This window comes from Poecilia latipinna, unplaced genomic scaffold (assembly GCF_001443285.1).
Source record: "Poecilia latipinna isolate Pla-1442-1.1 unplaced genomic scaffold, P_latipinna-1.0 Scaffold657, whole genome shotgun sequence".
NCBI lineage: Eukaryota > Metazoa > Chordata > Actinopteri > Cyprinodontiformes > Poeciliidae > Poecilia > Poecilia latipinna.
In genome coordinates, this window is record NW_015113273.1 from 224,097 (window position 1) to 242,594 (window position 18,498).

Below are 18,498 nucleotides of genomic sequence, written 5' to 3' on the forward strand. Positions count from 1 at the left end.
TGGCGCCGTTAAGTGGTTGAGTGCATACTGCATTTCATTTTACATGATTCGGGTTTAAATATAACACCAACATATCTATTCATATATATTTATATATAGCAGCAAAGCTTCTAAAATAGCTTTTTTTTCTTCTTAAGTATAAATGTTAGCAGAAAACCGGATTTTGTGTTTTGAGGTATCACTCTACAGGTTAGAATGAGCACAAAAAATAACCTTTTCTTCTTCTGGGTTTTTTTTCTCCTTTCAATAATCTCTCTAAAAAGTAAAAACAAAACAAAACAAAAAACAAAAACAACAAGAGAGCCCGTGGCGGCATTAGAAAGTAACGCTTGTTTCCACGTCAGACGGCGTGTCGGTTTTGAGCTTCCTATCGTTTTTTGCTACCTTTGGTTAAATCACCTGCGGCACGTGTCAACGTTAGAGAATCGAGGTCTTTTTTTTCTTTCCCCGGAAACAAGTGTGCACTGAACGCACTGTGTGGTTGCTAGCAGCAGACAGACAGACAGACAAGCTGCCCCCATGCAAAAAACATTCCTGTTTCTACTTTAAATCTCACATACAAAAATAATAAAAGTAATCACAATAATAATCATAATAATAATAATAATAATAATAATGATAATAATAATAAAAAAAGCTACAAAAATCAATCTCTTTTTTTTCTTTTAAATCTCCTCTTAGAAAAAGATGAAAGTACCACAAAAGAGTTGTAGAGTTGTCAGAGCCTGAGATGTGAGGGGGGTTTTGGTGAAAAACTGAGGCTTGCGGTGTTTGGCTGCTACAAAAGATATATAGCTATATATAGTATATATTGTATAGTGTTGCACACTTGATTATACTGATAGCTTAGTTTAGCAGGAGAGGCAGAGCCAGACTCTTTTTCCCGTTAGCCGGTATTTCCCTTAACTCTGACCGTCACCGCTGGATGTGGAGCCCCCCCGCCCCCTGTTAGTTCCAGCGGAAGTGAATCTGGCGCGGGCGGTCGGCGCCCTCCTTCACCAGGGGCTTGTGAAACTCTCGCCCTGCGCGGGAGTGGATGTTGGCCCAGCAGAACTCGCAGTAGTACTGGAGACAAGTGACGTTAGCGCAGAAGAAGGGAGCGAATTTCCCGCCGCAGCGAGCGCCCTGGCACTCGTCACACAGCTGGTCGTCCAGGACGTAGGGCTTCACCTCCACCTGCATTTTCAACGATAAATTGTGTGAGTGTCACATCTTAAATGACTAGGTGTGTGGGAATTGTTAATAAAACAAACTGTACCCGCTTATCGATGTCTCCATGTTGCAGCTGGACGAATCTTGCACTGATGGCAGCGATGTAACTCTGCTGATTGGAGAAGGCCACCCGCCCCGCCCCCTTGGGGTACTTGAGCTCTGGATCTGTGTCGATTCCTGCGTAGCACACTCCACCGTAGAGGCGGTCCATGATCATGGCCAGCTCAACTAAACAAAGGCCAAGAATATTAAAAAAAGAAAAGTTAACATGACATAATAGCAGTTGTGGGCACAGCTAGCTAAAAAGTTAGTTTCTTTAACCCTAAAACACTAATCATAAACAATAGCTACACAAATGCTAAAGCGCTACGCCAACATGATATTTAGCAGAAGCTAATGCTAAAGCGCTACGCCAACATGATATTTAGCAGAAGCTAATGCTGAAGTGCTAACTTCAATTGAAATTATATGATGTCAGCCCTTGAAATGCTACAAAGGCAGACATATAAGTTCAGTTGAGGAAATTAGAACTGAGGAAACAGAACTACAGCATGAACAGTCTCCACACACTTAAAAATAAGAGCATGAACGATTAGCTTGAAGAATTCATCTTAACAGTAGATAAATTGTCACAGATGTCAAACTTTATTCAACTGAAAGCTTACAAAACAGCCAAGAGAATCAGTACTTTATAATTCCCCAGAAAAAACATTTATTTAGGGGAGAGTAAGCTTGCTAAACGTTTTCAATGTTAGCAAAAATGCTAAAGCGCTAAACAAAGAAATAGCATCACTCTTAGCACATTAGTAGAAGAGAGATCACAATCGGATAACAGGCCCACCATGGCTGCAGTCAGGATAGTTTTATTTCATGTTGTTGTCTACTAAAACACAGTCAGGGGTACGTACTTGCTCTCAGGGGACGAGGGACGCCTCCCACAAAGATGGTTTTACGGGGATCGAGAGGCTGTGATCCGTCCATCACAAAATCACTGTCGCTCAGGTTCCATGGTCGGATTTGCACCTGCAGTCAAACATGACGCAAGTTTGACTCACATCTCTTGATAAGACGTGAAACATGTTCACGACGACTCCTTTTTGTTCCTGCCAGAGAGCTGCTGGGCGTTGAACTCACTGGTTTGTCCTTGATGGTGGGGCTGGAAACACACAGGTAGAGCTTCCCATCCTCCTCCATGCACGCGTCAATCAGGGCCTGCACCGAGCTCTCCTCCTGGAACAGCAGGAAGGCGTATCCTTGGACAAACACACACACACACAAGGTCTTAATGAGGATTCAGTTCAAAAACATCACTTTGCACAACCTACTAGGGCCAACAGGAAAGCATTTAATCTTCTCCCTTAACATTTCACCAGAGTGGATCATACAGAAAGGGATATGTGAGCCTTCCTCTTTGAGAAATCTGTATCTGATGAGCCACTTCTGTGTTCAGTATATTTTGGGTTGTTATCTTGTTGGAAGACCCAGTGGGTTTGGTCCAACCTTTTCTGTCTGTTCTTAAAATGATCCAGGATTAGTTGAACATGTTGGCCAAAATGCATTGTAATTTTCCTAGTAACTAAAAAAAAATGCTGTTTGTGATTCACCAAAACTTATAATTATGTCAAAAATGTACGTCTTATGTTTTATTTCTCACCGGTCGAAGTTGGGAATGTTAGGGCTACTAACTGCTTTCCATTGGATATTTCTTGATTTATGAAAATCTCTACAATATTTGAACGCAGAGCTCCTCCATTATGACTAATATTACAATCATGATTATTTTGGTCAGCAGTGATTTTAATGAGTTTCGAAAAACAGCACATTTATCACACTTGAATAACAATGAATGGCCCTGAAACACAACATTTCCCCTGATGTCTTTTTGAATGGGAGGCCTAAGCCTCCCATAAAAAAACAAGTATTTATCCATATCCAGGCTAATAAATGTAGAAAATATATATCAATTGCATAAACTCCAGCCCCTTTTTGCACACGTTTCTCATAAATCACTTCATGTTTCAATGTCGGCTGGCTAATCAGATTTGTCGTGTTGACGTGTGGTGCAGAAACCCTGGAGTAGAAAATCCTGCACATCAAGCATCTCTCTGCCATGTTTGATTGAGCTACATTTTCAAAATAAATGGGTCCAGCTTCCAGAACAAGACAATGACATCATCTACTATTTTTTTCCTATTTTGGATTAATGACTCGGGGTAATGGGTTTCTGTGTGATCATATTTACACCCCGGAGGGGAAACTCGACGTCATGGATTATTTACCAGAAATTGAAAATGACTGCTGGAGGCGAGGCTAAGCAGGGCGGATGATGGATGTTAGCGGGTGCTAATAATTGTGACACCAGTGATTCTACTAAATCATTTCTTAATTTGGGATTTTCTCCCACTAAATAAAAATTTTACTTTAAGGATTTTTTGTTCTTTCTTAGATGTCAACATTTATAAAAAATGTTTATGATATATGTTGTTCATGTGTTTTGTCGATACCTTTAGGTGGAAAGTAGGATTTGCTCTCAGCTTTGTGTGGCCAGTCGACCACCAGGTGACCGAAGCGACGGAAGCTTGAGGTGATTTCATCTGAATCGACGTGTAGAAAGAAAAAACCAAAAAAAACAAAATAGACAGATGTAAGAAGTGAAAGACGGAACAGAAAAAAACCCCAGACGTGGAGCCGGTCTGGTCATCCTCACCTTCGTCTATGTCAGGAGGCAAGCCCCCCACAAACACCTTACGAGAGAAGCGCTCGATGCGCTCCCCGTTTTGGTGGGGGTAGCAGTTGGGGGAGCCGAGGACTCCAGGGACACCCTGGTTGCCGTGGCCATCGTCGAGGAGATTGTCGTCGATCGGGAAGAGAGAGGAGCGGCCTGGCAGAGACGAACAGGAAGGTGAGACAAGCGGGAATTTGCAGAAAGCGCCCCGGCGGTGCTGCCTCTTTAAGGGAGCATCATTTCTCCTCTTTACAGAGGGACAGATTAGAGAGTAAAGCGCTCTATAAAATAACCTGTCCACTTTCATCGCACTGCAACGCCGAGACAAAGCAGCAGCTTAAAGCGAGGATTATGTGCAGTTTCGTTTTTGGCAGATCTGTGACTGTGACACGCAATAATCTGCCCTCTGCGTGGAGCCGCATGGCCGATGAGGCAGGGCTGAAAAGCTGGGAATGAAATCATGTGACCTCCGAAGTGTTCAGTTTATTATCCGTCCAAATAAAAATAATTAAACTGATAACAGAAAAATCATGTTTTCTTCTAAAATTTCATTATCAGATTTGTCAAAGGCAAATATATTCAATGTAATCTTTTATAATTACGTTGAAACTATTTATGGCCTGTTAGCCTAAAAAAAAAAAAAACAACTAAGTGGTCCGCCAACTGTGAATATACAAAAACATACAAAAATGTAATTAACTAAACAAGGTTGAATTACAAACTGAAGCAGCTTAGAGATAGAAAATGTTACGGATAAGGAAAGAATATATGAGGCTCTCTCAAAAATTTTAAGAGTAATTTGATTTGGATTAAAAAAATAAAAAATACTGAACCAAACTTAAGGTGCCCCAAAAAGTATTCACACTCCTTAAACTTTTCCCATTTTGTCCAGAAACCTGAATGTACCTCACTGGAATTTTATGTGACCGACACAAGAAGAGCATATTTACATTATTCAACCCCATTTACTTTGATGCCTCTAAATAATATCCAGCAGGCCTGGATGTAATTTAACCACAGTATGAATTCAGGTGATTTTAAAACATGGTCAGGATCAAAGGGCTTGAATACTTTAAGTCACAAAGTCGGTCCTGTAAACTCAGAAAGTGTTGAAACCTGCAGCACCTGCCTGTCAACAACCGACTCACATTCAGCTGCATGTGGCCAAAATGTTAGGCACACATATGTCAGGGTTGCACTGTGGAACAGAACAACCTGAATGTAATCCACATTCTGCAGAACTGGGCCTGGTGGGTGACCTTTTACAGAGAAGGACAAAACAATCAAGAGCTAAAATTTTAGGTCTGTTGTCATGTTTTGAAAATCCAATCAGTAATCTAAAACGCCTGAAAAGAGATTTTTAATCAACCAGACATTCCATGTCTACGTCACTAACATCTGAAGAACTCAATAGTTACCAAGCAGTTTCCCAGACATGTTGTTACTATTTATGTTAAAGTTGCAAACCTGGCATTAATGTTAATTCTTACGCTGAGGACACTTAGCTTTACATTTCTGCATCTCCTGATAACCGAAAAGCAACAGTTTAAACTGTATTTTACATTTTGACATGTTCATCAGAGACGTTTATCCAGCTTAACCAGGGAAAGACTACAGTTTCCATTAATGGCACAAACCTTTAGAGACAGAAACTAATAACACAACTTTGAAGCACTGGAAATGAACACCTTAGATTGAGTAAAAACTAAGTTTTTTAGTTTATTTTAATCTGAATTTTATAATTTTGTATGTTTTTTATCAACTGAAGACCATTTTCCTCCTAATTTAATGCACAGGAGCTAATGCGCATTTATATAAAAAGCTAAGCTGATTACTGATTGATCTACAGAATGTAAAAACACCTAAACAACAATAACTACATGTTTCAAATCAAATATTTACTACTAATGGAAAGAGAATAACAGTCTGGAAACCACTGTTATCATTCTTACTTGGTAAGTAAAATAATTGTGTTGTATTTTTTTGTGTACAGCAAAGGGTGAAAAGGAAGTTTCTTCCTAAAAACAAATAAAAAACCCCCAACATGTTCTAAAACCTAAAATCCAAAATACAGCGAGTTCTTGCTCCAGACTGAAAGCCCATTTACAGTATGCAGGAAAACATGCCACAGGAGAAGACAGACACATCGCAGTATTTACCTCGACGTCTCCCATAGCTTCTGGCTGCATGTAGAAAAGTACAAGAGGGCAAAGTTCAGCCGTGCAAACATTTTAGACTTTAATCTGCAATTATCTCATAACTTTATCCAACTACAAATCAACTGACTTCAGTAATTAGTTAACAGGATGAAATGGCCTGCCTAAAAGTGAACCATTTGCAGTATCTCAAGAACATTTAGACTGCAGAGGAGCAAGAGAGAGCAAAACGTCGTCTGCTGTGAAATATGCTGAGTATGTTGGCAGCATTTTAGATATCTCAGAGTTGAGTAAATGAGCTTAATTTTCTAGATCAGTGGTGTCCAACTCATTGTCGTTTTACGCCAAAGCAAGATCATAAATGCTCTTAAAGTGCCGGTTGTGCCAGAATGTATCGATAAAACCTGAACTGTTCAAATATCAATAAATAATATTATTAAATATCTTTTCAGTCCTTCCAGGATTTTCTGATTTTTTTTGCAATAAAAATCAAAGTGTTTGTGGTGCTAATTTGGATTTTTGTTTTTAGCAAAATCTGCAATAAGCTCCAAATTATGTGTTCAGGCTAAAAAGTAAGGGGATTTGTTGATTTTTGCGTGAATTTCCACGATAATTCTCAAGAAACTGGAGGGACTGATTGATATAATTTGACAGTAAACATATAAAAAATTACATTAATTTGACTGATGACATAAAATGTGAGCACAATTGGTGTTAAGTCTAGAACCCAGAGGGCCACACAAGAAGCTACGGCGGGCCGGATTTGGCCCATGGGCCTCTAGTTTGATACATGCCTTCTAGACCAGGGGTGTCCAAAGCCGGTCCTGGAGGGCCGGCATCCTGCATGTTTTAGTTCTCTCCCTCGTTTAGCACACCTGCATCAAATGATGGGTCATTAGAGGCCTAAGGAGAACATTGACTTGCTGAGGAGGTTGTTACTACCACTAGGGAGAGAACTAAAACATGCAGGATGCCGGGCCTCCAGGACCGACTATGGACACCCCTGTTCTAGATGGTCCAAACGGGCTTGTGCTAAGTTGAGATTTTAAATTGAACCGATTTAGATTTTTATCTTATACTTAGAACAAATGAAAACAAAAACATTTAGATTTTTTTTATTAAAAGGCATGCATGCGAGTCTGTCCCCACAGCTAGACATAACAATGTAGATCAGCTTCTGAGAGTATTAATACTAAGGCATCTACAGTATGTTTCCCTTAAAAATGTGACAGCATTTTAAAATAGAAAGCCTTGAAGAGTTACACAAGGAGCCCTGCAGGTGGTGAAGTGTGAGTCTAACGAGGTCAAAGAGTAACGGGGGATGCAACGAGGGGAGCGGGACACACAGAGGGAGACGACGCTTCCAGATAATTACCATTGAGCATGAGAAGGCCGTCGGCCCCGGGGTTAGGGCAGCCCACACGGCCTGACATGAGAAACACACATGTTACAAACTCAGACACACACCAAAGAAATACAAATACAGATACCAATGAGGGGGAAAGCGGAGGGAGAGGGCAGGATGAGGGAGATGCATTTACATGGCAACTGATGCAGAAACAACAAACAGGGAGAGCACAGCTGTGTGCTGCAGGCAAAAATGATACAAATGTTGATTAAAAAAAAAAGAGAACATTTATGACATTTTTTTTCACTAATTACATTGATTTTTATTTTTATTATTTTTAGAACAGGTGAATCTTTGCTTTTGTTAAAGCTGGCTTCATGCTGGAAATACTGGTATTCACTTAATGATCCGTCTTATTTATGGTTTTGGTTGTGTGTGGTTTCTACTTCTTTTTGATTTATTGTTTTTGGTTTTGTGTTTTATTTTGGATATTTAAAATCTCTTCCTGTTCTAGTCTTTGAGAGAGGGAACTTGCATTATTATCCCATTAACAACATATTACTTGGAAATGGTCTCAAAACGACAATATTATCGTTTACCGCGATCATTTTTGGGACAATTTATTGTCCAGCAAAACGTGTTATAGTGACAGGTCCAAATGGGATTTTTATGCAGTAACCAGCATACAGAGCAGGATGTTTTAGTATTATTTAATATTTAAATGGTATCTAGTTACTATCAAAGCTCTGAAGCATGCAGTGTCTTATTGTAATATCCTCTCACTGAGCATTTGTATTCAGCCTCCCTTTGTCAATACTTGGTTGAGTCACCTTTTCTCTACAGTCACATCTGCAGGTCTTTTGGGAGTTTGCAAAACCACAGTTTGGAATTTTATACATGTTCTTCTTGTATAGCGCGTTGAGTGGTCAGTATGTCTGAAACGGCGCTATATAAGTAAGTTTAATCTAGGAATTTTGAGGAACAGCTGTATTTACGCTAAGTTACACACACAGGATATGTGTGAAGATAAACGGTTCAAGTGCATCAGAGTAAGGGGGGCTGGATAGAAATGCACACCAGATACTTTCCAGATTTTCATTTGTAAAAGACAAAAAAAGAAAACCATGTTCATCATTTTTATTCCTCTTTACAGTTTTGTTGTACTACACCACATAAAATCCTACTTAAATCAGAGTTTCTGCAGGTTTCACCTACTCAAATTTAAGACTTTTTAAGACTGTTACAACCATTTTCAATTAAATTTACGACCAGGTAAAGACTTGTAAGACTAATGTTTGAATGCCTTGTTTAAAATCCAGTGAACTTCCGATTTCAGAGTTTTTATGTCGCATTAGCATCAGTCACCGTTTTCTGGGGCGCTTCAGCCATGTAACTTCAAAACTGTGACTTTTCTGGGATCTGCTTTTTGCACAGCATGCACAACAAATTAAGCTATGGAGTTAGGTAGCAAGGGTATTAGCAGCTAGTTAGCGGTAGCCTCAACCACCTCAAGTCACAGAATGCAATGAAGATGATTAGATGACAATAAAGTTGTTTGAGAAAAAAACAACATATACAAGATAAAAATAGTCTTGCCATGACAAAACATAAGAGCTGTGATTTTTACTGAATTTAAGACAGTTTAAGGCCTTAATTTGAATACTTTTAAGAGTTTTTATGGCTGCGCGGATTCTCTGAGAATTCACAGAGATTTGTAGTTGTCATGTGACGAATGATGAAAAGACTCGTAGTTCCTGTTGTGAGGAATTAGCACCAACCACGTTGCTTTTTAAGTTACCTAATCATTGTTTTTAGGTTACTGTTGGTGCAGGTTCATCTGCATAACCATTTGCAAGTGAATTCTGAGAATTTGCAGAAGATGTGACTTCTGAATCTTCTTCTTCAGGTCGTCTGACCTGTACTGACCAGTTTCACGCAGTGAAACTGGTCAGTACAGGTCAGACGTGAAACTGCATTTGCATGACAAGAATACAAGGCAGGACACTTTGGCTTGGATTTGCCAAAACTCCAGCACATAAGCTGCAGATGAGTCATGGTGGAGCAGATAATGGGCTCGTCTGCGTTTCATTTTTGTTTATCTACCAAAGCGGAAAAAAATCTGAAATGTTTCATTCGTAGCTGGAAAACATTAAATAAACCTCAACAGCTTAAAAAGTTCTTAGCTTCTTTATGCTAACAAGCTAATGAAACCTGATAATTTTACCATGTGCTCTGATGTTTAAAAGCTGCTAAGCATAATAAAGTGGTAATGCTGTAAATAGCCTGTCAGGGCCTTGTAAGCCGTCATCCCTCTCAACTCCCCTCTTGGCTGTCATAAACAGTGTGTGAAAGGGTGATCTCATCTAAAATTAGCCCGCCCCCCTCCCGTCTTCTTTTTTGCTCTGCACACTGGGCCATGTCCTGTCCATCTGTTCAAGCAGGAAATCCCCCTCCCCATCCCAAAGAAAAAAAAAATCTAGCTCATGGAAGAAGAGCACAGGTGGATCGCTAATAAAATGGAAAGGAATGACGGCGCTTATTGCTTGTCCACAAACAAATCAGTAACCAAAGCAGACGTGCCTGCTTGTGCCACCCGTGTTCTTCCTCTGTTCTTTCAATATTGTAAAGTGAGAGCGTATATGGCTCACACGGCTGTAAATGAGCCACTGGCAGGCGGTGGCGGCGGCGGCGGAGACGGCGACTGAGAAAAAGGAGGAAGAGGAGGAGGGCGCGAGGGTGCAGTCATCTGACACTGCTACTCTGATGTTCAGCAGCTGAGCGCGGGAGGCCAGGACAGTGTCGCACTCTCTGCCTGTCGCTGTCAAACCATTAGAAATAATTCAGAAGAAGCCCAGAGCTCATTCTGAATCTGTTGAATTTCCAAAGGCTGAGCAGTCAGAAAACAGGCTTCTCTTCTTACTCTTACTGAAGCACAAAAAACACACAAAAAACCAAAACAGCAGGCCGGTTCTGCTGGCCAGGTTAAGCCAGCCACCAGATCAGAGCTTTAAGGGTCAGTTGAACGTGCAGCTGGTGGCACCGGCATTAAGCTCTCAGCGGGGAGGTTAATAAGCCCGCGTGTGGAAAAAAACAACACGGCTGTGGGAGAAACAGGCTCGTCGGCTCCTGGAGACGATTTCCCGTGCGAGATCGTCTTCTTCTGACCCCCCGCCCACGACGGGCGGAGACCGAAAGAGAAAAGGCCGCCTTACCTTTTATCGGGTCCTGCTCCACTCGCATGATGTTGATCAGGGAGCTCTCCAAGGAGTGCATGTTCAGGCTGTCGTACATTCTGGAGCGGTCCTGGAAAAATAAAAGTATAAAAAATAAAAGGGGGGGATGTTTGTTAATTTGCCAGACATAAATGAAGCACACACACCTGATGCATGTGTAAATCTATCACAGATTTGTGATTTTGGCTTGTGAGTATTAAAGCCTCTGAAACGTGGCTGTTGGGCTTAGCATGCAGGGGACCGTAGATTCAGATTAACATTCTTTCCATATTTATTCAATTAGAGGGCCTGGAGGTGAGCCAGTGAGGGGCTGGACAACTATAAGGAACCGAGTTGTATACAAAAAGATGTCAGTGTAGATATTCTTTTGTTGTTGTTTTTTTCTTTTGCAGTTTGTCACGTAATAACAGGCATGTGATGCAACACAAGAAAGTTGAAAAATGCTCAACTTTAGTCGACGTTGATGTTCATTGTTTCAACTTTCACCTGTCGCCATTGTTGCATAAATAAAGGAAGGGCTGCTAAAGGCCATTAGTGAACATCTGCATCATGTGGATTAAAGGAACGCAGCAGACTAGCAGTATTAGGTTATAAAAAAAAACAACATCCCAAACTTGGACCAATCAGCTGACAGGAATACTACATGACATGCCGTCTACAAAGAAAGCAAGAAAGGCCATAGATAGGAAAGATTGGAGCAGTGTGGGGGTGGTTATGTTAAACAGGGAAACTGCTGAGGTTTGATTGGAAGATACAAATACAGGACAATCCTGATGGAAAACCTGTTTGAATGGCTGAAAAAAGACTGAAAAAGACGTGATACTGGAGTGAAAGTTCACCTTCCAGTGGGATGACAACCCTAAACCTACAGGCCAGAGCTACAAAGGAACGGATTAGATCATAGCATGTTGGCGTGTTTGAATGGCCTAGTCAAAGTCCAGCCTGAATTCAGTGAAGAATCTGTGAGAATGTATGTTCACGACAATCTCCGTTCAGAATTTTGCCAAGAAAAATCTGGAAAAACTTCAGCAACAGATGCTTCAAGTGTTGAATCAGAACACAAACGCACAACAGTATTTATTTATATTTAATCATAAAAAAATGTGAAAACCTGGAATCCTTCCATTTCCAGGTTGTTGTTTTTTTTGCAAGACTTTGCATCAGTCTGTCGCACGAAATTGAAAGTATTCAAAGGACGTTAATACTTCTGCAAGGTTCTGCACGATGCAAGGTTGAAATATAATTAGTTTGATCTCATTCAGTACAAATGAATGACTAAAACATCATTTTATGAAGCCGTGAGGTACAAAGTACAAAGAATGAAAAAGCATCCTTAGAAATTTCTCAGAGGTTTTCAGTCTTAAAATAGAGACGAATCCGCCCTTTGGTCCTGCTAACGTGTCAGATATGCAAGCAGAGACACCTAGCATGTTCAAACACGAAGATAAAGCAATATCTTTACTGGAAGAAATACTTCAAACTTTGACTGAACCGATTCGTTTGTAGCGAAAGTTGATTCTGTTATTGACGATTAATTTCAGCCCAAACTAAATTTGGTTGGGGAATTATTCTGACTTCTGACACCGAGAGCAGAGATGACTCTCTCTCTCTCTCTTACCGTCGTCAGTCTGAATCCCATGTGACTGTGGAAAGGTGATGCTGCGTAGATGCGCTCTGTCAGCCACTGCCAAACGTTAAACAGAAAAGGAAGGAAGGAAGGAAAAGACTTGGAATCTGAAAAATTTCTGGGTCTGACACTGTTTATGGAAATTCATCCATGAAGTCAGGCCTGCTTCCTGGAATGGAAGCGTTGTTCTTCTTGGCACCGATACGACTAAAAATACAAACTCATAGCAACAGTCGCACAACTTGGCGGCAACCTCATTCGGGCTGATATCATTAGTTTAATTTGAATGAGTCATATATGACCCAGTTAACGAACGTAGGAAAAACTAACCGTCTGACAAGGCCTCAGTAAGTGTAGATTATTAAGCAAACCCTTTAGGAGAGACGAAATGTGACACTTTGGTTCAGTGTTCAGATGTAACTTTGTGATTTTCTCTCAGTATTTTCTGCCCGAATGGCTTCATAAGGGAATTTAACAAGAAAAACATCAGGTCTTTAGCTAAAGGACAGCTTGACGGAGTCTGGAGAATGTCTGGACAACTGCATCCCGATACTGTCCAGAGTTTGCCTCCGAGAACAGACGACTGCAGCCTGTTAATAGCACAGCATGCAGAACACACAATACTTCTTCCTCTAAGTTCCCTAATCAGTCGTCAGTCAAACCTGTCGTCACACTGGATTCGGTAGCCAAAAGGAAACACTAAGTTTGAGATCAAGTCAGGCCAGTTCTTACTAAATTTGTTCCTAAATGCTTCTCGTCCAGGTGTTGATGAGTTGTCTATTTTAGCACTGCAGTGAATTTGAGAAAAAAAGCTTAGATTAGATGTTTCAATTTGGTTCATTTGAGTCATTAGGCAATTTATGTGATACAGAATAAGTGAAACGTAAGTGCTTTTCTTTTACTCAGGTGGATTTTACATCCAAAATGATAGTTTTGGAAAATAAAGTGCAGTTATTGTAAGAAAAAAATGCAAATATGAATGGAAAGAGTCTATGTAGAAAGAACCAACATGCAGAGATGGAAAAATTGTTCAGTCCATGATCAAATTTTCTCTAAATAGCTTCTGACCAATGATCGGGAAATACATGTGATTCAAACTCCCACTCTTTTGTTCTGTAAGTGCATCTTTATTTGCTATCTTTAATTGTGAAAAACAATAAAGTTTACATACAAAAAAAAAACAGTATGTGTGTATGAAAATTAGGAAGTTAACAAAAATGAGAAACTGGTCCTGCCAGTCAAACTCTGAACCTCAAAACTGAACAGTCTGTTTCAGCAAAAGATCTGATATACATGAGGTGTTAAATTAAACAAGTTTTGCAAATTGTGTCAGAGTTGGCACGGAATAAGAGGACATGTTGACAGTTGTTGCTTAAACTTTCCTTTCGGCTTTCATTTGATTTGAGTTCAGACTCAGTTACAGCCATTATTGTTCCCAAAGGAACAGACTGGTTTACAATTTGATTAAAGGATCAATTCACATTTTCCTGGTGAATGGAAACTCAGCTGTTGTTTCCTCCAATATCTAATTTTAGTGGCTGAGTTTCCCTTTAGAGGAATAACGTTCAGGTACCAGAAGAACAAATTCACAGAAATTGTTAGAAACAAAGACGTGAATTAGTGATCTAGCTCTTCAGAGTGCCTTGAAATACTCTTCTCCCTTGAGCCTTCTCCATATTTTATTACATTAAAACCACAAACTTCAATGCATTTTGTTGGGGTTTTGTCTCGTAGATCAACACAAAGCAGTATATAAAGTGTGAGGCGGGAGGAAAATGACAAATAGTTTTGGTAGTAATTTCCGAATTAAAATGTGAAAAGTGTTCAGCTCCCTTGAGTCAATGTCTGTCTGTACGTCACTTCAAACTCAATGCTGCCACCACCATGTTCCTGACTCTAATATTAAATTACAGATTTGTGAAAAACGTGACTGACAGCTGTCAAAAAGAAAACATCTAGTTTTCTTTTTGACAGCTCCAGAGTTACAGTGACCGCCAGGCTGCTTCTCTGATTGACGGTTCATTGTCGGATTATGTCTTGGTATTCTGACAGATGTACTCTACTCTTTTCGTTTTCAGATAAAGGACAGAACAGGGCTCTCTGTGACATGTTTAAATCTTCAGATGTTGTCGTAAAACCTAACCCTGCTTGTTATTTTCTGACATCTGCTGTGATCCTTGCGCTTCAAGATGCTGTTTGTTCGCTCAACAAATAAACCGCTGAGACCTTCACAAGAAACCTGGATTTATACCGACATTAAGGTAGCATTCACACCAGCCCAATTTAGTCTGCTGTAATCGGACTCAAATTGGTTTGTCTAGAAAGTCCAGTTCGTTTGTGGAGGTGTAAATGTGAAATTAAATTCTGATGCTGACCAGAAAAGCAAACTCTGGTCTGGCTTAAAACCTGTCTCGGTTTGATCGAAACGAACTCTAGAGCAGTTTCAATACATATGTGAACACAAGTGGACCTGAATCTGCTCTAAAAGCAGGAAGTGGACAATAGTGCAGGGCATTCTGGGCAAATGCAACAAAAATAAACACACTAATCTAGTGCTAGCAGGAGAACTGCCTCATGGTTGTTTGCCAAGCTGCTAAAACCTGACACTACTCCATTTTTGTTTGCATTTTCCAAAGAAGGAAGCTGCTTTCAGTGTCATCTTCAGAGGTTTTCATGCAGTTCCCTTCAATGGTTCTTGGTGAAGCGCCACCACAGGTAAGGAGGGGAATCATTTCACACAGTGCAGTGTGAAAGTGAACCGCACCAGCTGAACATGTAATAAATGTTGCAACTTTGGTTCCCAATTGAACCCAGTCTACCGGACTATCAGGTGTGAAAACATCCTGAATTACATGTTGACCCTTTGTGCTTTTCTATGGCATAAAAACCTGGAAAATGTATTGACTTTTGTGACTATAAAGCGACAAAATGGGACATTTGAGAAGAGAACAGGAAAGACAAAAACTCAACATTATGATTGGGTTAATATGCGCATCGATGCGAGCATGAACTAATGCAGTTTAACATAAATGCTGAAATCGTGTGAACAGCTGAGCTCATACCTGCAGGGGTAACATGGTGTTGCTGTTGCTGTCTGTGCGAAACATGTTCTCCTCCATCCAGGACTTCGGCCCCAGGGAACCTCCGGAGCGCGGGAACTTGGGCGGAGCAATGACGTTGCTGGAGAAGGGCTTCTTCAGGGGCGAGGCGTGACTGACAGAGCCGGGCACGCCCATGCCGCTGCCTCTGCGGTGGTCCCGACCCCAAGACATGCCCCCGCCACCGCCGCCGCCCCAGCCGTTCCCCTGGTGGCTCCCCCACGGGGACGCTTTCACCATGGGCTGCGCCGGCAACAAGCGGGAGGTTAGATCAAACACATAAATATGCCTCAAACAAGCAGCAAGTTTAATGCTCGGTTTAATCCCATCCCTTATTTCCCCTCGTCAGCCACTGCCGAACTTTATCTGCTTCTGTAATGGGTGGGTAGATAAGAAGATTTAGAGCTTTAAGACTAGTACTAAGTATATCGTGCCCTGCGACACCACCACTGTAACTTACACACTCTCTCCACCTGGACCTAGTGTCTTCTGCTTCAGCATCACCCTCTCAATCTTTTTTGGCAATGTCGTGTGGAAATCCTATCCAGAGGCATTAGGCTTTGTTTGTGACGAAGAGAATCAAAAATGTGAAATATAAGAGTGTACTTTGCTCAAAAATTCAAATCTGATGTGTACTACTACCCCAACTGATAATTGACGGGAATGAGTGGAAGTGGCGTTACTGTTTTTGATCAGGTACAGGAGCAGAGCTGCAGCTAACAGTTATTTTAGTAATTGATTGTACTGACGATTAATTGGTTTTAAAAATTAGCACATTATGCTGATTTCTCATTTTGTACAATATTGAAAATACATACATGTAAATAATTAAATTATTTTTTCTTAAAAGGGAAAATAAACATTTTATTGCCTTTAAATTCAAGAACACAGCATTACTTTAGTTGGTAGCTAAGGACGCATCTGCAGGTAAAAAACTACATCTAACATCAACATGTGTAAAGCCCTTTCTGCTTAACATCAGTGCATTGCAGGGCTAATCTGTTGACATTTTTTTTATTACCAGTTAATAATTGGACAGCAAAAGGTGCTTAATTGGAGATTTATTATTAAATAATTTGAACCAGGTAAAAATAAAACTATGCCACTAAGTTTGATATCTAGTAAGGTGGAGGAGGATTTCTGTGTAAAATATATTTACAAACAAAGTTGTTTTTTTTATTTTAATTGCAAAATGTATGTATTTTTTGTACAGTTTTGGCTTAATTACTGGTCTGAGGGTGTTGTTCTTTCAGCAAATTGCCTTTTTTTTTGTCAGTGTACTCCAGTTAACAATTAATCAATTGCTAAATTAGTTGACAATTATTTCAACAATTAAAATAATTAATCACAATTATTCCGATTAATTGTTTCAGTCCTATACAGGAGATAATGTGCGAAGGCCACAGCGTTTCTCAAGGCGAGAATATATTTTTTTTACAAACTAGAGCTTCACCTTTAAAAAAATAAAATAAAATCTAATCAGATGCTGGTCGCTTTGTGCTCACATCGTCCAGATGAGCAGAACGGCAGAACCTGCAGGAGACGACAGAGACGACGTACCGAGAAACCGTCTGCTCTGGCTCTGGTCAGAGGGTGGAAATAGAAAGATCGGATCATTTTGTGATCAGCAAACCGCAGCGGCCCCTAAGTGCTCATGGGTCACGCTGACGACAACAACGCTGCGATGGTTTGAGTTGTTACTGAGGAAAGGAGATCCAAAGCTGGCTCCGTTCTGTTGAGAGAGGTGTTTAAAAAGAAGTCTGAGGAAAGAAAAGTATTTCCCATGGAGGCACATCAGAAGTCAACAGGAAACTGAATGTACTCTAGCAAAGTTTCCTCTATTTTATCCTTTTGAAGAATCAGAATCTGTCTGTCATGGAGCGTAATGGAACCTGACATGTCCAGAACTTTTTCTGGACATTTGCAGAGCTTTGAAAACCTCACAGCTAAGGTAAGCGTATGGACTTTCTACACACTCACACACGCACGCATGCACACACACACACACACACCCACACACACACACACACACACACACACACACACACACACACACGTTTGTTTAAAGATAATAGTGAAATTCTTTTTAACTGCCAAGCCATGCCAAGCCGACTGACCTATCTCACACCCAGTGTGACGTCGTCTCCGGCTCTAATATAATTAATCATTATTGGACATAAAGGCAGCTTAAGGTTTCCATATAGATGAATGAATGAATGAATTAATGATCTAATAAATTAACACATCTGACGATAAATCTTGAGTTTTTCCTTCTTGAATATTAAATTCAAATCCACAATTTTTTTAAAATGGAGCTTGGAGAGAAAAATAGTATCTTGTTATCTGATGCATCTTTATAATTTTATGTGTGCTAAAAGAAAAAAATGTGGAATATATACCATCTGGTAAAGTAGTAAAGGTGTAAAAATGGAGTCTTATGGCCAATGTAGACAAAGAAAACAAACTGGCTGCAGAAACGTAAACTTCTGTCAAAAAACTGAAATTTTGAGAATAATTTCAAACATTAGAAAAATCTTGGACATTTTCTGATATTGAAATGTCATAAATTTGCAAGAAATTTTTTTTTCCAGGAGTGTATTCATAAATCTACACCATAAAGTCAGACGTTTGTTTAACAGAAGTCCTCAAATGTTTAAGTGGTAAATACAGAAGATGTGCATCTATATACTTTTCACAGTGGTTTCTTTTTCTGAACCAGAACGACACATGCAGGGTTCAGACTCATCCTGAGCGCCTGAAACTGGATCCAGAATACACACCTGAGCCAGTGAGGAAGAAGCTGCAACATGGCTACACCGAGTCTAAACCTGGGATATGTCCTTCTAATAGTCTAGAGTCTAGATCCGCCACTTACACTTTGGAAAATATCCAGATACACATTTTCTAGATCTACTACACCAATTTTTGAGGACTTGTGGCATTTTTGGTGCAAATGTCTGATTTTGCAACATTAGTAAACTTCTGGGATTTTTCTTGCAAATTTCTGACTTCACAATGTCACGAATATCCATCCATCCATCCATCCATCCATCCATCCATCCATCCATCCATCCATCCATCCATCCATCCATCCATCCA

The 18,498-nt window shown here is 40.2% G+C and overlaps 1 protein-coding gene across 4 annotated transcripts in view; it reads right to left on the reverse strand.

Moving 5' to 3' along the window:
• Positions 1–663: 663 nt before the first annotated feature.
• Positions 664–18,498, reverse strand: part of cpeb2 (cytoplasmic polyadenylation element binding protein 2) — a 25,829-nt gene continuing 7,994 nt past the window's right edge. The window contains exons 2-11 of one of the 4 annotated variants that reach the window (XM_015043954.1): positions 15,364–15,642; positions 10,654–10,744; positions 7,469–7,519; positions 6,097–6,120; positions 3,920–4,093; positions 3,717–3,806; positions 2,347–2,465; positions 2,121–2,235; positions 1,259–1,440; positions 664–1,176 (exon numbers count right to left, since the gene is read on the reverse strand). In XM_015043954.1, coding sequence (XP_014899440.1) covers positions 949–1,176; positions 1,259–1,440; positions 2,121–2,235; positions 2,347–2,465; positions 3,717–3,806; positions 3,920–4,093; positions 6,097–6,120; positions 7,469–7,519; positions 10,654–10,744; positions 15,364–15,642 — 1,353 coding nt within the window. In that variant the 3' untranslated portion in view covers positions 664–948. The remainder of the gene's footprint in view (positions 1,177–1,258; positions 1,441–2,120; positions 2,236–2,346; positions 2,466–3,716; positions 3,807–3,919; positions 4,094–6,096; positions 6,121–7,468; positions 7,520–10,653; positions 10,745–15,363; positions 15,643–18,498) is intronic. The other 3 variants (XM_015043955.1, XM_015043956.1, XM_015043957.1) reach the window with 3 other exon arrangements.